This window comes from Ruditapes philippinarum, unplaced genomic scaffold, assembly GCF_026571515.1.
Source record: "Ruditapes philippinarum isolate M1 unplaced genomic scaffold, ASM2657151v2 ctg1650_1_1_1_1, whole genome shotgun sequence".
Classification (NCBI taxonomy): Eukaryota; Metazoa; Mollusca; class Bivalvia; order Venerida; family Veneridae; genus Ruditapes; species Ruditapes philippinarum.
Window position 1 is genome coordinate 149,859 of NW_026852389.1, and position 18,931 is coordinate 168,789.

At 27.3% G+C, this 18,931-nt stretch overlaps 1 protein-coding gene across 1 annotated transcript in view; it reads right to left on the minus strand.

Moving 5' to 3' along the window:
• LOC132758753 (uncharacterized) overlaps positions 1-18,931 on the minus strand; it is a 32,999-nt gene that overhangs the window by 4,040 nt on the left and 10,028 nt on the right. The window contains exons 5-7 of the mRNA XM_060750451.1: positions 18,602-18,672; positions 17,495-17,572; positions 16,916-16,991 (exon numbers count right to left, since the gene is read on the minus strand). Coding sequence (XP_060606434.1) covers positions 16,916-16,991; positions 17,495-17,572; positions 18,602-18,672 — 225 coding nt within the window. The remainder of the gene's footprint in view (positions 1-16,915; positions 16,992-17,494; positions 17,573-18,601; positions 18,673-18,931) is intronic.

The window sequence follows — 18,931 nt, forward strand, 5'->3', positions numbered from 1 at the left end:
CAGATGACTCCCGCACTGGTTTCTGTACCATAGTCAGGCCTTTGAGGAACACCATAAAGGGGGCACAAATTTTTTAAACCGAGAAAAACAAAAAAAAGCAAAATTTCGTAAAAAACATGAAGCAAAGGAAAGGGAATTCATCGTGAAATCTCGGGGTAGGGGAAATATTTTCGACTTTTGCGAAGACCCTTCTTTGTTACAATATCGTCCTCGCTAGTAGTAAAAGAGTATGAAGGTTTGGGACACTTTGAAGCCAAAAAAAGTTTTTATCTATAAAACCCAAAGGGTAAAAAACAGCTGACATAGCTACCTACCCAACCCAAAAAGAAAAAGCAGCTCGACAAAAAAACCCTTTTTAAATTGATTTAAAAAACACCCTCGGGGCCAAAATCCCCCCAAAACCACATACTCTAAAACTATTAAAAATAAAAATCCCAGGGGGGAAACCCGGACGAGCCCCTTTTTTAAATTAAAAAAAAATATAAATGATTTTAAACAAAAAAAAAATATTTTTGGTTTAAAAGAACAAAACAAAACCGTTTAATGTAAATCCTGAATATGTTACAAAAAAAAAGGAAGATTAATGTTTAAAAGCCCGTGTGCTTCATGGGTAAATTGAAATCTAATTTTTGAAAAACAAGGGGGTTTCAATAGATTTCTTTAAAGCTATGTTCCTTTTTTTACCAAAAAAAGGTTTAACTTTTCCCCCTGGATATAACTATTGCGGCCAGGTAACCCACGGGTTAAAAGGGAAATCACCCTTTAAAATTCAGTTAGATAAAATATGTATGAATCATGATTTATTTTAAAAAATAGGGGTCTAAGAAAAAGTGAGTTTTAAATTAAAAAATTTTAAATCTGTTTTTAAAGACAACTAAATAAAATCTATTGGTGAAAAACTGAAAAAAATTTATTAGTAAAGCCTGTTATAAATAGAAAAAAAAATTTTGGTTTTGGGGCAAACAAAAAATTAAAAAAACGGAAGAAGGGGGAAAAGCATGAAAAGGGGAAACAGGGCATTTAAACCCCCAAAGGGTAACATGGAACGTTAAATTAGCCAATGAATTAAAACAAAACCAATCAAAACGGAAGTTTTAAAAAAACGGAGATTTTAAAAGGAAAATTTAGTAAAATTGATATTTTGGTCTGCTGTTTATTTTGATATGCAAGCCTTTTCAAAAAAGATAAAAAAAGGAAAAAATATTTATTAACATTTTTTTTGATTTTTTAGAAAAGTATCCCTTGGGCTTTTCCCGATAAAAAATAAAAACTGGTGATTCTTTTTCAGAGGCTTTAATGAAAAATTTTCTGGTGGCAGAAAACCAGAGAATTTTTGGGTTGATAAAGGGAAAAAGGGAAAATTTTTTAATAAAACTTTTCAATCATTTTTTAGAAAAAAAAATACAATAAACATGAAACCAAAACCTTAAAAATGAAGGCAAAAGCTGGGGTTTAAATCGAACTTTTTCAATAGACCCCTGAAGGAAAAATTTGTGGAAATATTTTCACCTCTAAAAATATTTATATTATTTAAATGATTTCCCCAAAAATGTTGGGAGAAATAAAACAACACAAGGAACATAGTAGTATAAAAATGTAAACCTAAAAAAGGCGGGGAAAACATTTTAAAATAAAGGTAAGTTTTTTTTTAATTTTAAATAGGGGTTTTTAAAAGTATAAAAAAGTAAGGCAAAATTTTAAGTTTAAAAAGACGTGTTTTTTTAAGTAAAATTAAGAGACATTTTAAAAAAGGGATAAAACCCCAAAATTTGGACAGAAAAAAATATTTAAAATTGAGGGAAATTTTCAAAATACAAACCCAAGAACTTATCTATCAGGGATTTAAATAATGAGCTGGTCCAGGGTTCATTTTATGAAAAAGAACGGGATGCCCCCTAAACAAGAATTTTTTAAAAATAGAAAAATTTAAAAAGCGTGACTAAAAGAAAAAACAAGCACTATTTAAAAAGGGAAAAGGTTATTCTGAAAAATTTCAATAGTTGGAAAAAAGATCCCAAAAAATAAAATGCTAAAAATAATAAAAATGAGTAAACCCAAATTTGGGAAAATCTTGATAAAACTAAAAAGTTTATTTAACAAGATTGCATCAGATATAGAAAAAGTTATAAATTTTGTGGAAGGGAAAGCGTGGGAAACTTCAAAAAAACAGCAGGTTTTTAAAAGGTTTGTTCAACTGAAATTTGGGCACTTATTCCCCCCATACCTATATTTGTAGCTTTAGTAGGAGCTTTCCCTTCAGAAAGTTAATAAAAATTAGCTAAAAAACTAAAAAAGTTGAAAGACAAAAAAACAAATTTTAAAAATTAAACTTTATCAAAAAGGGTTAAAAAATTTAAATTCCTGAAGCGGGGAATTGGGGAAAGGTAACCCCCCAAAAAAGTTATGATGGACAGAAAGTTATCAAAGATATTTTTAACAAAACTTTTTAGAAATAGAAAAAGATAAAAATTATAAAAACCCCTTTTAAAATTTTTATATGAAAAAAATATAAGCTAAATGGTTATAAAGAACCTTTTTAAAATATTTTTTATAGCTAGTGGGGTTTAGCTTGCGTTAGCTTGGTTTTTAAAAATGTGAATTTTTTTTCTTTAAGAAAGGGTTTAAAATAATGAATAGATTAAATAACAGAAATGGGGGCAAAAGGGCAAATTTTTTTTGGAAATTTTATATAAAAAAATCAGAAACTCTTAAAATTCCAATATTATTTAAAAAAGTTAGAAAGAATAGAAACTTTTTTAAGGGGCCAAATATTCAAAAATTAAACTAAAAAAAAAAAGTAAAAGAAAATATACGTTTTAAAAATTAAAACAATTATAGAGCCTTACCTTTTTAAAAAAAACAAAAAAATTTATGAAGGGAAATTTTCCCGGGTTGTTTTTTTCCCCGAAAGAAAAAATTTAGTGATATTTTATGCGATTGTCCAAAACCTAATATAAAAATTTATCGTAAAAACCCCTTAAACCCCGGGGTTATGAAACTTATTACCCCCAAAAGGGAGATGGTGAAAAATTCCCATATTACCCCTTAAATTTATCCCGCTCTAAAGATTTTGGTGTAAAATGGGGGTTTTTAATAAATGTGCTGTAAAATTTAAACAGGGGTAAAGCCCGGGGAAAGAAAAATTTAAATGGGCAAAATTTTTTAAATAAAGTTTAAAAATTGCGTAAAGAAAATTTTTCCTAAAAACAAAAATCTAAAACAAATTTTTTTGTTCATTATATAATAATTAAAAAGAAAAAAAAATGAAAAACAAACCCCTCGCAATTTAAAACCCTCGGTTTTAAAAACCTTTCTAAATATCGAGAAAAATAATTAAAATACTTCGTTTAATTGTTTTTTCAAAATCATCAAATCTTTTAAGGCGGTTTTGCATTTCTTACATATCTTTTTTAAAAATCGGTAATAACGTTGCATAACAAAATTTTGTTCTTTTTTTTTACCCAATGACATTTCGCTTATTTATTTCGCTGCTATCAAGTATTCCGTTAATATAGGAGTCATTCTTTTTTATCTATCCCGGGTTTTCCCGCCCTTCTTTTTTTTACAAGAGCTTAAAATTTTCTTTACAATAATTAATAGTTTTTTCTACCTTTTTAAAGTTTTTTTCATTTTTTTTTTTTTCCTCATATCTTTTTTCCCCCTTTAAAACATCGTCGATAAAGAAAAACTCATCGCTAATACGGGTTAAAAAAAAAATTTTTAAAAATAAAATTTAAATGTTATTGAAATTCCCACCTCTTTTTATAAAAATCTTTTTAAAAAAAGATTTCGTTTTTTAAAAACGCACTATTTAAAATAATAAAATTTTCTTTATTTTTTTTTCTTCTTTTAAGATAAAAGGTTTAAAAATATCCCTTTAAAAGATTTGTTTTAAAGATATTTTCTAATATTTAAATATAGATATGGAAATTGGGGCGATCTCCAAATAAAATATTTTAAGAAATTTAAAAATTAAAATTTTTCATAAAAATGATCCGAAAAATAAATTTTTAATTTCACTTTAAAAAAGATCTTTTGAATTATTTTCAGTTAGAATTCGAAATTTTAAAAGGCATAAAAAAAAAATGTTTTTAAAAAATAACTTTTGCGAAAATTAGTCAAGAAGAATAAAATTTAAAACAAATCAGCTTTTTTCATTAAAAATTTCAATTATCATGAAAAAATTAAATTAAAATGAATTTTAAAGACATGATTTTTGATGAAAAAATAAATAAGATGGAAATTTTGGATTTCAAAAAAGGTAGTGGATGGGGGAATAAATTTCCGGGTTGATGCACTTTATAAACAGATATAAATACCACCTCTTTCTGTTTTCAAGTTCCCTTTGAATTACCCGAAAAATTACAGAATGCAAAGAAGGATTAATTAATAAAAAAAAGGAAATAAAAAAAATTTTTTAGATGGGGGTCATTTAGTTTTAAAAAATTCCCTGAAACAAACCCCATTCTAAAGGGTTTTAAAAATTATAGGGGGCATGTAGATGAATTAGTTTTAAAAACTGAAAAAAAAATTCCCCTGTCACAATAAATCAATTTACCAAAAATAAACCCGGGAAATAATTTTTCATTTAATTTATTTTGGTTACAAAAACAAAAAAGTATTTCCGTTATCATATCCAGATAAAAATTTTCAGACAAGTGCAAATATTTATTACTTTCCAAAAGTAAAACAACGCTTTATTTTTGGGAAAAAAGTTTTTAATCGTTTAAACTTTTAAAAAAAACAAAACATGCCAATCAAAACATTTCTGAAAACCCTGTCTACAATGTTTTTTCCAAGGAAAAAATTTTAAAATGAACATGGGCCCAAACTGTTTAGCTTTTAATGGTACTAAGCTATTAAAACCCAAAAAAGGGATAAACAAGTTGGGGGTTAAAAAATTTCACAAAAATTTAAATTGGCACCTTTTGTAATTTAGTTTGTTTTTTGAGTCTATAACTCAAAAAGAAATTTATTTGTTTTCCATCTTTAAAATCCTCTTTACGGGAACCATATCAAAAAGAATATAGACTGGGGGTAGGTTATAAATTTTTTTTGTTGTTACGACGATAAACATACTAGCCCAAAACTCAAGTTTAAAAGGGGACCAAATGCATTTATAAATTTTTTTAAAAGGGCTATTTTTAAAGGGAAAGGGGAAATATTGAAAGGGACATTTTTGAAGCATATTTTAAAAAACCTTTAAAAAATGCAAAAGAAGATGGGGCCCGTTTTTTTAAAAAAACCCAAAACTTCTTGAAATATCTGGGGGAAAAGAATATGAAAAAGATGATATTCCCGAGTTCGTGACCATTGCCATATAAGGGAAAAATTTTTGGGGGAAGTGTTTCACGGGAGTGTAATATAAATTTTTTAATACTGACCCCAAAAAAATTCCCTTTTAAATATTTCATAATTTAAGAGGTTATGATAGTCATTTTTTAAATCCCAACAAATGGGAAAAATTTGAAAAAAAAAATTGTTATTGCTAACAATATGGAAAAATAATGGCTTTTTTGATAAGCAATTTGATTTTATTGATATTTTTTAAATTTTATGTCGCAGTCTTTAAAATTTAACTTATGAAAAATATTCCGGGAAATTTAATTTTTTACCTAAAAAAAAATTTTGTTTGACTTTACTAAATTAAATTTTGAATTACCCCAAAACAAAAGGCGTTTACCCAAAATGACTTCAGGGGATTCTTTTGAAAAATTTTAAAAGAAAAAAAATTTAAACCCCTCAAGAAAAATTTTTATTCTTTTTTTAAATGAGGCCCTTTTAATATCTGACAGCGATACACCCTGAAAAAAATTTTTGGGAAAATTTTAAAATAAAAAAATGGGAAAAATATCATGTTTTTATTTTAAAAAGGGATTTTTTAAAACTTTTAGCTGATTTTTTTGGGAAATTTTTAAAAGAATTTTTGGGAATTTACTACAAGTTTTAAACCCTTGGGCCCTTTTTTAGCAGCCCGGGTTTGGTTTTGGGATGCAATGTTAAAAATAAAGGGAAAAAAAATTAAAGATTTAAATTTCTGATATTGCCATTCATCTTTTTATTGAAAAAGGTCAGAAAAGGAGGAATAATTTAATATTGCTAATCTTTAAAAGAAAAAGAAAAACAATAATTTAATGAAAGATTAGAAAAAGGATTTACCATCAAAATGCATAATGAAACTTAGATGCGAACAACCTCTACGGGGGGGCAATGAGCCAGCCTTTACCCTCGGGGAAATTTTTAAAATTTGGATACTCAGAAAAATATAAAAAAATTAATCGCAAAAGGAAAAACAAACTTCATTATAGAAGCAAATTTTAAAAATTTTCCGGGATAAATTTTCATGATTTTCAAAATGATTACCCTTTTTAGCTCCTAAAAAAGGATTGTTTACCTGATAAATGGCTTTAAAGGTAAAATTAAAACATTAAAAAAAATTTTAAATTTATGGGAAAAAAGTAAGGTACGAAAGTTTTGCCCCCCAACTTTAATGAAAAAAAAAAAACAAACGTGACCCCCCATAAAATTCGAACTATATTTTAAAATGGGGTTGAAAATAACAAAGATTCACAGAGTTTTTACTTTTGATAAAAAGTCCTTGGTTGAAAGAATACTTTGATTTCAACACGCAAAAAAGATCTCAAGCAAAAAAATCCTTTTGAAAAGGTTTTTTTTCAAACAAATGAAAATTTCCCCGTTTTGGGCCCAAAACAATGGAAAATTTAAGAAAAAAAAGTTAACAAAAAAATTAACCTAGTAAAAATTTGTGTTTGTTGAAATAAAATAGAAAAAACCTTTTCTTTTTAAATTTTGGGAACAATGTTTAACAAAAGCTTTATGGTATAAATAGAATAAAAGAAACTTTTATTAAAAATGGGCCCAACCAAATTTAGGAATTGTATTTTTGGGACTTTTCCAAAATATTTAATGTATGTTTTCATTATAACAAATTTTTTAGAAAATAAAATTTAAACCAAAAAATGAAAACCCCTTTTTACTGAAAGTTTTCCGCTTTTTTTTATAAAAATAAAAACAGAAGAGGGCTTAGGCCAGTTTTTAATGGGATAAAGTTATTTGATAACAGTGTTTAATGACCCGGGAATCAAATTTTTTTATTTTGATGAAAATTTAAAAAAGGTAAATTGGAAAGTTTAAAGATGAAGCCGGGGAAATTTTCCTTAGTTAAATTTTGTGGGACTTCGGTCAAAAAATGTATTCAAAACAAAAATTAAAAAATAAAAGTTAACGTTAAGAAAGGGCAAAGGCAAAAAGAAAAGCTTTGGGTAAAGAAAAAAAAAGTAATAAAAATTTATAAGAGGCATTTTTTTGATTCAACTCAAAAATATAAACAAATTTAAATTAAATTCGTCAAAAAAACACGATATATTTTCTTATGTTTAAAAAAAAATATCTTTGCCCATTTTTAGGGAATGAAAAAAAGATAAAATTTTTTGATAATGGCAACCCTACTCTAGCTTATTAGGAAAATTTCCCTTTAGGGAAAAAGGTTTTAAAGCCCCATAAATTGTTAATTAAAATTTTTTTAAACTTTTAAAAACCTTCGAAAAAAATTCATCATTTTTTTAAAATTTATCAGCATAATTAATTAAAACTGATTCATTCCTTCGGGTTTTCTGTGTTTTATAACTCTAAAAGAATTTTCGATTTTTCTATTTTTAAAAACAATCCACTTTTGTCCCTTTGTTAACTTTTATCGCACCCAATGTTTAAAATTTTAGCGTACAATTTTTTTTTAATTTTCCCTTTTTTTCCCAAATTTTGAATTAAAGAACTGATTTTCTTTTTTAAAAACTTCCTTTTTAAATTTAATCCCCCATCCCCGTTTTTGGGATGACGGGGAATAAAGGGAGTTTTTCGGTTTTGTATAAGGGAGATTTTTTTTCCCCTTTTTATATTTTTTAAAAATACCCATTTAAAAATTTTTGTTAGATAGAATTTTGCAAAACTTCCAGTTTCAAAGCCCTTTTCCTTATAATTTTCCCTAATAAAAAAATCTAATGATATCCTTTTTTTTAAAAATTTTTTTTAAAATAAATCATTTACTGATGCAATGAATCATTTTTTTTGGGAAAAAATTTTGATGATTATTTACCATGTTCAGGGCTCCCGTATAAAATATTAAAGGGCTAAAATTGAAAAAGGGTGAACATCAAAAATTTTTCAAAAATCAAAATTTAATTTTAATAACGTACTCTCCCTCCTTAAAAATTTTAAGTATTTTTTCTGATTTTTAATCAAAGGGTTTTAAAGCTATGAAAATTTTTTTAATTTTAATCCCGCTAGCTATTATTCCAAACATTATGAAGAAATTTTTACTGTTTTCTATAGTTCTTGCTAATTGTTTATCTTCAAAATCAAAAACTCCCGTCATGAGACCCTCGTTTCTATAATACATATGTGTACCCGCATGCAGTTGTTTGTTATTATAATATCCAAAAAGAAACACTTCACGGCTTACTGTTGTAATTCTTTTTTCTAACTTTTTTTATCCTTTTTTAAATTTTAAAAATCACTTTTAAACTAGATTTATGAGTTTTTTTGTAGTCCCAAAAATTAGATCATCGAGTTCTTTGTTGTGTCTTTTTTATTTCACCCCAAAACTCTCCCAAAGAAATTTTTATTTTTTGTAATTTTAAGGGGTCCAAAATTTTTAATATTGTCTTCCCAAAATTTTTTTAAAAAACAAAAGTGATTTTAAAATTTTACTATGGCCCCTTATCAAAACTATCAACTAAATTTTTAAAATTGGGTTTTTAAAAATTTTCCCTGGTCCCCTTTTTTTAAAAATCAAACTAGTTTAAAAAACTTTACCCTCACCCTTTTTGGAACAGAAATTTTTTAGCTTCCCGGGTTTGTTTTCAGCAAATTTACTTAAAAAAATTATCCAATAGGTTTTTTATTTTTTTTTCGCTGTTGGGAAACAAATTTAAGGGTTTTTTATTTCTGTCCCGATTTCTAATTTAAAACATATTTTTTAAATTTTTTTTTCAAACTTCGGTTTAAACCTTTTTTTAATTTTATCGTGTTTAATCAAAATTTTCCGTTTAAATTTTTTTATCTGTTCTTTTAACAATACTAAAGTTTTTTGCTAAAATTTTTGTTTGGTGTGTTCATCTGTTCGGCCCAGTGCTTTTTATATTTTTTTATATTTATCAAACCAAAAAAGATTTTGTAAAACAATTTTTGTACGCGAATTTTTTAAACAAGGGCCCTTTTTTTTGTTTTTCGATATTATGCGTTCAGTTTGTAGTAAATTCTGTATTTCTTTGATAGATTCAAGGGTTTTAATTTTAAAATAAATCTTGAAATTTTTTAAACAAATCCCTTGAAACTGGGATCATTTGGGTTTTTCAGGAAATTCCTAATTGATTATTTCATTCCACCCATTTAACGGTTTTTTCAATTTTTTTGTTTTTTATTGAGTTTTAAAAAGAAAACATTCCCTTTCCCGTTTAAGTTTTAAATTGAAAATTTTTACTTGCATAGTCCCGTCAGGTAAGTCAAATTTTAAACTTAAATTAAAGCTTCTGAATTTGGGTTTTTTTTTTTAAAAATTATTAAAAATTTCCCCTTTTTTAATATTTTTTCCCCTTTAATTTTCTCTAGTAATTTTCCCCGTAAAATTTTTTTTACAAAATTTTTTTTGGGTTTTTTCAAATACAAAAAACTATATTCCCTTTGTTGGGGTTTTGGTAAAAACCCGATCAAAAATTGTTCCCTTTCAAATCATATCATTTTTACGTTTACTTGGACTGTCAAATAAAAATAAAGTGAACATTTTAATTTTCCCAATATCCTTTGGTTTTATAAATGACCTGACCAAAAAGATAACAAAAGCAGTTTTATGACGTCCTTTGGGATAAAGTATTTTGTTATTTTTTTTTTGATCTTCGCAAAAAAAAATCATCAATATTCTATATTTTTTTTTTTGATAGTCAAAATATCAAGATCAATGATGTCTGAATTTTATAAGTTAAAAAAATACTCTTTTGTTTAAATTAAACTTTTTGGGAATTTTATTGAAAAAATCTATTTTAAATCTCGTAAATTTTGATTGTTCCCCAAATTTTTTTAATAGAGGTATAATTTAATCGTTTAAAAAACTAAAAGGGTTCCCCTTTGCATGTGTATAAGAGTGTTTGTTTTTTCCTATCCTGAACTCCACATATAAGCATTTTTAAAACATGATCTGGGGAATAGGAATTAATTTCTTAAAATTATTAAAACCCGATTTTCTTATTTTTTTTAATTTGGAATTTTCCCTTAAAATATAACTAAACTTACATTATCTTACATTATCTTTTTATTTTCCCAAAATTTTCTCCCTTATCTTTAAATTTTCCTACATTATATAAAATTAAACTTACATTATTATTAAATGTTATCAAAACAAAAGAAATACAAAAAAAAAAAAATTTTAATCTGAACAAAAAAAAATTAAAAAATACGTAAACAAAAATTAAATTTAAGATAAAAAAAAAGCGTGCAATAGGGGAAAGTATACAGAAATTTACAAAACCCAAAACTAAAACCTTTGAAATCAAAAAAAAAACATTTTTTTAGTCAGTTTAAAAACTTGCCTGGTCTAAAAAACGAATTGGCTTAAAATTCCCAGGGGATTTGTTTAAAAGATACAAGAAGCGAAGCTCTAAAAAAAAAAACAAGAAGCCCGAAGCTCTAAAAAAGATACCCAAAGGAACTGAAGCTCTTTAAATTTTTTTGAAAAAAAAAACAACCCGGAAAATTACCCCCTCCAATTTCAATTGAATTTACCCGCCTTTTATTAAAGGGAAAAAAATAATAGTAGTGAGGAAGAAGATAAAGTAGTGAGGAAAAAAGATAAATTTAAAAGGAAAGAATTTAAAGTTAAATTTAAAAAAAGCAGGGTTTATCTAGATTTATTTGACATATATTAACACACCCACAGGAGAAATTTTTTATTTTTTTTCATACTAAGTCCCCATAATCCCGATGAGAAAATGACTCGTGGAAGAAAAAATTAAAAAATTGAAAAGTGCATTTAGGGAAATAAAAAAATATAGTATGAAGGGAGCTTTGGGTTTAAAGAGAAAAAAAACTTTCCTCACAAAAAAGAAAAAAAAACGAAAAAATTTTTCCGGGAAAAACAGATAATTTAAAAAAAAACTAAAAAGAAATACGTTTCAAAAATTTCTTTCACCCAAAAAAAAATATATGGGAAAAGGTTTTTAATAAAGGAATAAGGAATTTAAAATAAATTTTTTGAGATGGGCCAAATTGGTAATTTATTATTAAAACTTTCATAAACTGTATGGTCCAAAAAATATTAGTAAACGGGAAAAATAAAAACACTGGGGAAAAAAAGGGAATGAACACAAAGGGAGATATATTTTTTATTTTTAAAAAAATAAAAGATATGATAAAAGAAAACATATTTCCCTTAAAATTCAAGAAAAAAATTTCAGGATTTAAGAAAAAACAAAAATACCCTTTTAACAAGAATTATGAAATTTTAAAAAAGGAAAAACAGGATCAGGCATTGTGCTTGTGATCCAAAAAGAATTAAAATGATTTTAAAATTAATTTGTGGGTTTGATTGATGCTTGGGAAAAAATAATCCAGAGTTTAACAAAAAAAGGCATTCGCAAAAATGATTTATTATTTAAAAATGAAGGGATTAATCCGGAACAACATGAAAAAAATTTTATAAAAAGTATTTATATAATGGAACAAAAAATTGTATTAAAGTTCTGAGTGGTTCGAAGAAATAATTAATATAAATAATAAATGATCAAAATACACCCAAAAGTGAATTCCCAGCAGTAAGATTTAGTCGTCGTCCTTTTATTTTAGATAAAAAATAAAAGATATATTTGTTGGATTAGACTCATAAATTCAAATGACTTACTCTTGGCATAATATAAGTGATGAATATGAATAATAAGAGAAATTCGCTATAATAATGGTACGGAATGGGAAAGTACATTTTCTTTACAAAAGGTTCTTATTCTTTAATACAGATATCAATAAATTACATAAGAGAAACATTAATAAGTAATAATGAATTTCGAATTTGGGCTTCTTGCATAGCACCTATAAGTTTTAGAATTTGATTTGAGTAGTTTTAAAAATTCTAAATATCCACTTATGGGATAATTTTTCAATTAGATTTAACAACTGTCAAATTTTTTAAAAAATTTTTGGGTTTTAAAAAAAAAAAAAGTAAATAAAACAGAATTGGGGAAACCTTTAAAAACCAAATTAACTAATTCTGTGGGTACAAAATTTTTATTCTTGTGATTTTATAGAAAAAACTTGTTTTATTTGGGGAATTTTGGGGATGTGGAAAATATCATTGAGTACTGCGGATTTTTAAAAAGGGTTTTTCCTTTTCAAAAGAACCAAATTTGGGTTGGTTATTCTGAAATTAATGAAATATTATAAAATTTAATAAGAAAAATAATTTCAAAATGTGTTTTGGGAGAAAAAAACAATTTTAAAAGAAGTAGCAAAAAGTTTTACATTAATTTTAAAAGAAAAGTAAATTATATAATGCCAACAAAAAAGTAATATTTAAAAAGTGGGGGTTAATTTATGGGGGATAATTTGGGCGGGGGGAAGGGTTTTCCCCGCGTGCAGGAGGGTTTTTTTGAAAAAACTTTATTTTTTTTCTGTAGGGAAAAAGTAAATTTGAAAAATGTAGGTAAAAATGCTATTTAAAATGGCGCAAAAAAAAGGGGGGAACTTTAAAAACGAAAATTTTGCTCTGAAAAAAAATAAAGGTGTATTTAAAAAAAAAGAAACAACCCCCGCCAGTTGGCGAAAAATTGTAAAAAATTAAAAAGAAGGGTATGAGGAAAAAAATTTTCAAATTAAAAGAATTTTTATTTTGGGTCAGGAAAAAAGATATAAATTTACAAATAAATGAATTGTTATCCGGAAGGCGATTATTTAAAAAAGATAATAAAAAATATGTTTTTGATCAAAAAAAATACTGTGAAAGATATGAAAAACACCTAATTTTGATTTGATACAAACCCTTTTAAAAACAAACCCAAAAATACTACCCAGCAGAAAAAAGGGTATAGTTTTTTTATAAAGATAAAAATCTTCAAAATTTTTGATTGGTTCAATGGGATTTTTAAAGGGAAATTTTAAAAAAAAAATAAACTGGCCCAAACCCGGGGCTAAATTTTGATAATGCCCGAAACAAATTTCTTTTTAATTTAAAAAAAAGCAGGGTTTATTAAAATTTAAAAAAATTTTTTAAAAAAAAATGGAAAAAAATGTATAAAATTTTTAAACTTTTAAAAGGGGTTTTGAATTTTAAGAATTTTTTGAATTAACAAAAGATTTTCAGAAAAAAACTGGGGCAAAGAATTTAAATTTCTTTGGATTTTAAAAAATTTAGCTGAAAACTAGAGCAATCAGGCTGGATTTAAAAAAAGGTTTTGGGTGCAAAAAAATTTTTAGCTCAAGGGGTAATGAAATTTAAAAGTAAAAATCCCTTTTAAAAATTATTTATTTTTTTTTGGAAATTTAGAGAAAATTGTTTTCCCCCCCAGCCAAAATTTAAATTTCATTAAAATTTAAAAACGACGAGAAAAAATCCATAGGGCGCTGGAGTTAAATGGAAAGGTTTTTAAAATTTTCAAAATTAAACTTATGGGTTCCCTTGGGTTTTTCTTTAAAAGGGTAAATATGTTTTAAATTTTTGGGAAAATTATTTGAAAGCAAAAAAGTGGAAATAAACTTCGAGAAAGGGTCACCCCAATCACTTTTAAAACAAAGCAAAAATTTTTTTTAGAATAACAGCTGGTGAAGAATCCTAAACAATTTGGGGTTTTTTTATTTTAACAAAAAGCTAATAAAATAAATTTCCAAAAACAAAACCCCCATTTATTTGATAAATTTTAAAAAAATGCTAATAATAAAAGTAACTTTTTCCCAAACTTGTCGCTAAGTTGGAAAAAGGGTTTTTTTCCCCCAAAAAAGAATTTCGTATAACAGAAAATAGAGAGTAATAGTTATTTTTACAAAAAAATAAAAAAATACTGGTCCCCCTTTAAAAAAATCAAATTTGAGGGTTTTTTGGATTCCCTTTTTCATTTTTAAAATTTGGGAAATTTAAAAAAAAAGAAAATTTCATCTTTAATTTCCCAACACTTAAAAAGATTTCAAAAAAAAAATGTACCCCAGCCCGCAGCTATTCTTGCTATGCCATTGAATGTAAAAAGAAAACCCGTTTAAATTAAAAACCCTTTGGGAAAAGAAATTGTTTTTTTGTTTTAAAACAACGTCTTTGGGGAAAAAAAAATAATTATATAAAATTTAAAATTTTACTTGAATAAAAATAAATTTATCAAAAAGGGCAAAAGCAAAAAACTTCGAAATCAAAATAGGATAATGCCCCTTTTACTTTAAAAAAATTTTAATAGAAAATTAAATGGGACTTTTAATCTTTTAAAAACAGACACAAAAAATAAAATTGATAGGGGTAAACGAATAAACTGGGTTAGAAAAATTTAAAATATCGCGGGAACAAAAAGCGCAGTCAAAAAGGGGGTTTTTTTTAACACTTTAATTTTCCCTTTTTTACAAAATTGGCTCCAAAAATTTAGCCCCTTTTGGGTTGGGGGCATTAAGTGGTTTTTGGGTAGCACTGGTGTAGAAAATAAATTGGAAAACCCGGATGGGATCTTAGGGAAGAAAAAAAGAAAAAAATATTAACCCCTTTATTAAAAACCAGCAAAAAAAAACAATTAATGAATGACGGGGGAATTTAAATTAAATTTAAAAAAACGGCAAGATGGGGGTTTCCCTTGGGAATTTTGCAGCAATCCTCTAGGAATTACCTTTAATTACATCATTATTAAGTGGGCAAGGTTTTACAGGGTTTGATGCACCAACGAGTTCCATATAGACGAATTCCCAGGGTAAAAAAAAAAATAAATTTCCTGAACCAAACCATTATCTAACTTTGAAATAGAACAATGGGTAAAACACTTAGGTATTCAAACTTTCAGGAGGCGTTTCAGTAGAAATAATTTTACCTGATCTCTAATGAGTAAAGATATGCGGGATAATAAATTTTAGATGAACTTTATTGGACCGGGTACACATTGGGTGTGTTATTACAGAATAATTATCTTCGACCCCTTTGGACTTTCACTCCACAAAGAGGTAATCAGTTACATTCCAGGTTTGAATTATAACAATATACAAGTATCAAGATAAAACAAAGTGTGTTGTGTGTTATCATTGTTTATATTTCATACATTTTTACAAACAGAAAGTGTCTTTATATGATATATTATACAACATTTAAACATCAATAATCAAAAAGAAAATGAACAAACAATAATAAACTATTTCACTGAATGTTTAAAAATAGTCAAGCGTTTGCTGACACATAGCTTTATGAATACTCTATTGAACGCCTTGTTTTACAAACTTAGATTTCAATTTACCGCATGAAGCACACGCGGCTTTTATCATTAATCTTTCCGTTTTTTGTTGTAAACATATTGAGGATTTACATTATCGGTGTATGTTCGTTCTTTTAAACAATATATTTGTTTTTTGTAAACTCATTTATATATATTTTAATTATAAAAAGGACTCGTCGGTTCCCGCCTGTATTCTATTTATAAGTAGTATAGAGTATGATGGTTCCGGGGGGGATTTGGCCTGAGGGTGTTCTTAAATCAATAAAATGGGGTTTTATGTCGAGCTGTCTTACTTTTTGGGTTGATGGGTAAGTTATGTCGAGCTGTCTTACCCTTTGGTTTGATAGATAAACACTTTTTTAGGCTTCAAAGTGTCCCGGAACCATCATACTCTATACTACTCTCGCTTCGTGTCTCGTCGGAATGTTGAGTCTCGCCCGATTCTGCGAGACGCAAGATTTCATGATTATGGCATAACCTAATTTATTTTAGGAACCCATGCACGTTGCAAGAGCTTTTTCAATGGGGGATCTGACAGTAAAAAGTCTCGGAAAATGGCGATATTTTCATATATTTCTGATGGAAACAAAAACACGTGTGGGTGGTCTTCTCATTTTGTCCCTTAGATCATTAAGGGGCCTTCGTGGCCGAGTGATTTCAAAAAACACTTGTACCTAACCTCTGTAGGTTCGACACTCAATCGGGTCGTCGAACTATTCATGAGAGGAAGCCCTCCAGGGTCCAAATGCGAAATAATTATCCGCGTGCGCACGCAATTACCCCTCTAATACGTAAAAACTATCGCGTGCGCACTTATAAAATGAGGGAAAACGTTTTAAGTATCGGTGCGCACTCAAAAAAAGAAAAAACATAAAGTTCTTTACGCCCCGTAAAAAACAACCTTTTTTTTTTTTAGAAAAAAATAAAATCATTTATAAAACTTAAAGCATTGGAAAGAAAAGTGTCACAATTAACGATAAGAATTGATTCTCTGCATATGTGTTTAGGTTCTGAATACTGGTAGAAATTTTCCTTTTGACATGCAGAACAGTGATAGTCTTTTAGTTAATATATGACTCGTATGCAAAGGCAGGAAGTTTTTGATTGACCTGAAGTGACTTAAAACGTAATATGAATACAGAAAACAGATAACAATGTTTGGTAGCCGGTAAACGGACGGGCATAATTATTCATACCTTTTTAGAATTTTATGGAAGAATAAGAGACAAATGTGTCCTTTATATTGTGTGTCGAACATAACTGTCTCATTACCAAACATGAGACAAATGTGCTCCGAGGCAAATGTGCTCCTACATAGATATTCTTCATATAAAATACATTACAATAATGCGTATTTTTGTGAAGAAAAATATAAATCTATAAATATTTGTACGAATTCTGTTTCTCAATATTTATGTTAACTTACAAGTAAAACATAATGTTTTCAAACAAAATTGATACAATACCGTTCTGTGGAGACCGTGTTCTTAATTTCTTGGCACTTTTGTGGCTTGTTTCTTCTAATTTCCTTTTGTATGGTTTCTTAAAATGAAAATAAAGTGTAATTTTAACTCACTGCATTCATGGACTTGATTGATTTAATTAGCATTGAGCATTACATGAAAAGAATAACACATACCTATCTCATTGTCTGATAATATAACACGAGCAATGCATGGATTTCCTTCATGCTTAATTCAGTAAAATCCATGTTAAAGTCACCTTCTAGTATGCAATATTAAACAAAAGTTAACATATTTCTAAGAATATACATATATAAGAAAAAAGTTGTATAACTTTTGGGTGGTGTTTGCACCAACACCAATAATCATTTTTGGAAAAGTCGAGCTTTAGCACTATTGCTGTTTAGATTACTTTAAAAAAATTTTAATGTAAATTTCACAAGCCTAATAGATGAACATATATCTGAAGCGAATACAACAGTAACTTGAAAATCAAAATTTTCATTTCTCATTGTGTTCTATAGCAATTATTTTTTGTTAGAAAAAAAACAATATCAGGTTATTAGATGCATCATATGTTACCGTGGACATGACAGGGTAATCGGCCTCACTGTCGGAATCAACAATAAGATTGTGAGATGGCGTTATTCCATTGGTCACCTGAAAACGTAAAAAGCACAGTTCTTTAAAACAAAAAGGTCTTAAGAAATTGAAGACCATATAAATCTGTCATTTGCAATCTGACAATTAAAATAAAATAGTCGTGGAAAATGAAATAAGAATTTAACAATTATTTCGCCAAGAGTAAGAAAAACTCGTGTAGAGTAAAATATGCATTACATTAAATACACTTACACCTAGATATTTGAAGACAACGTTACGTAACTATACATGAATAACATGTTTAAACTTACAATGCACACTGTATGTTTCAATAAATTAAAATAAAATTATCAGTAAAATAACGGCAATCATGTTTCTAATATAAACAAATCTTTGGATCTAAAACATATATACAGTTAAACCAGTGAACAGACGCCGAAATGTCCCATCGAGACAATGGTCTTTATTTGGAGGTTTATTTGTTCTGTATTATTAATAAAATGTTGTCGAAATGTACAGGGTATTGTTTTCTATCACTTCATTCATTTCATTATACCTCACGTAATTTTTTTACTACATATGTATATTATAGCCTAATGTGACGCCGTGTGGTGTTATTAAGATATGTCTTCTTTGAAATGAATATCACCTGGTCAATAATTATTTTGCAATATTTCCAAGGGGCGAGTAGAAAACGTGATTTTCTAGTTCTCTTCCCTTGCCGCAATCAATTATGACTGGCTCGCATAGCGGTGAAAATGTTTGTTCAGAATAATGAAAATAAATAACACACATGTCTCTCGGGGTAGTACAGTATATCCTTGAACTCGCCTCAGTCATCGGTTCCAACTCGGGTGTTATTTCAGTTCTTGAGTTGTTAATATGCACTATAACCCTGAGAGACACGTGTTATTTTTATAACAATCATAGGTCAAATAGATATCATATAGAAATTACTACTTGTGCAATTCAACTGCAAACCGAATTTCCTGCAACACTGTCCACGTTTTAAACAAAAAAAACTGAAGTCACTATCTTGAATTTTCTAAATTTATGTTTGATATAACAAGACCATAGAACATTTACCTTGGTATTTTGTGACATATCACCGGCTGCTATACAAAGGGATTTTTTTCTTTTCATTTTCTTCTCAATATCTGTTGATGTAAATGAATAAAGTGTGCTTCTGTTTAATCAGACATTTTAAAGACATTTGTTATTGTTTCCTTGACAATACTGATGAACGTAAGCCGTAACAAGTGAGACCTAGGCGACAATTCATTCTTCTATAACAAGACTAGATTTTTATTTACAATTTCCTTAGAAACAAAAAAAAATGCTATGTTTTTTGTTGTACTGCAGACATTAACGACGGTCAGTACCAAACATGCGTTCCTAAATTATGCACTTTTCTGT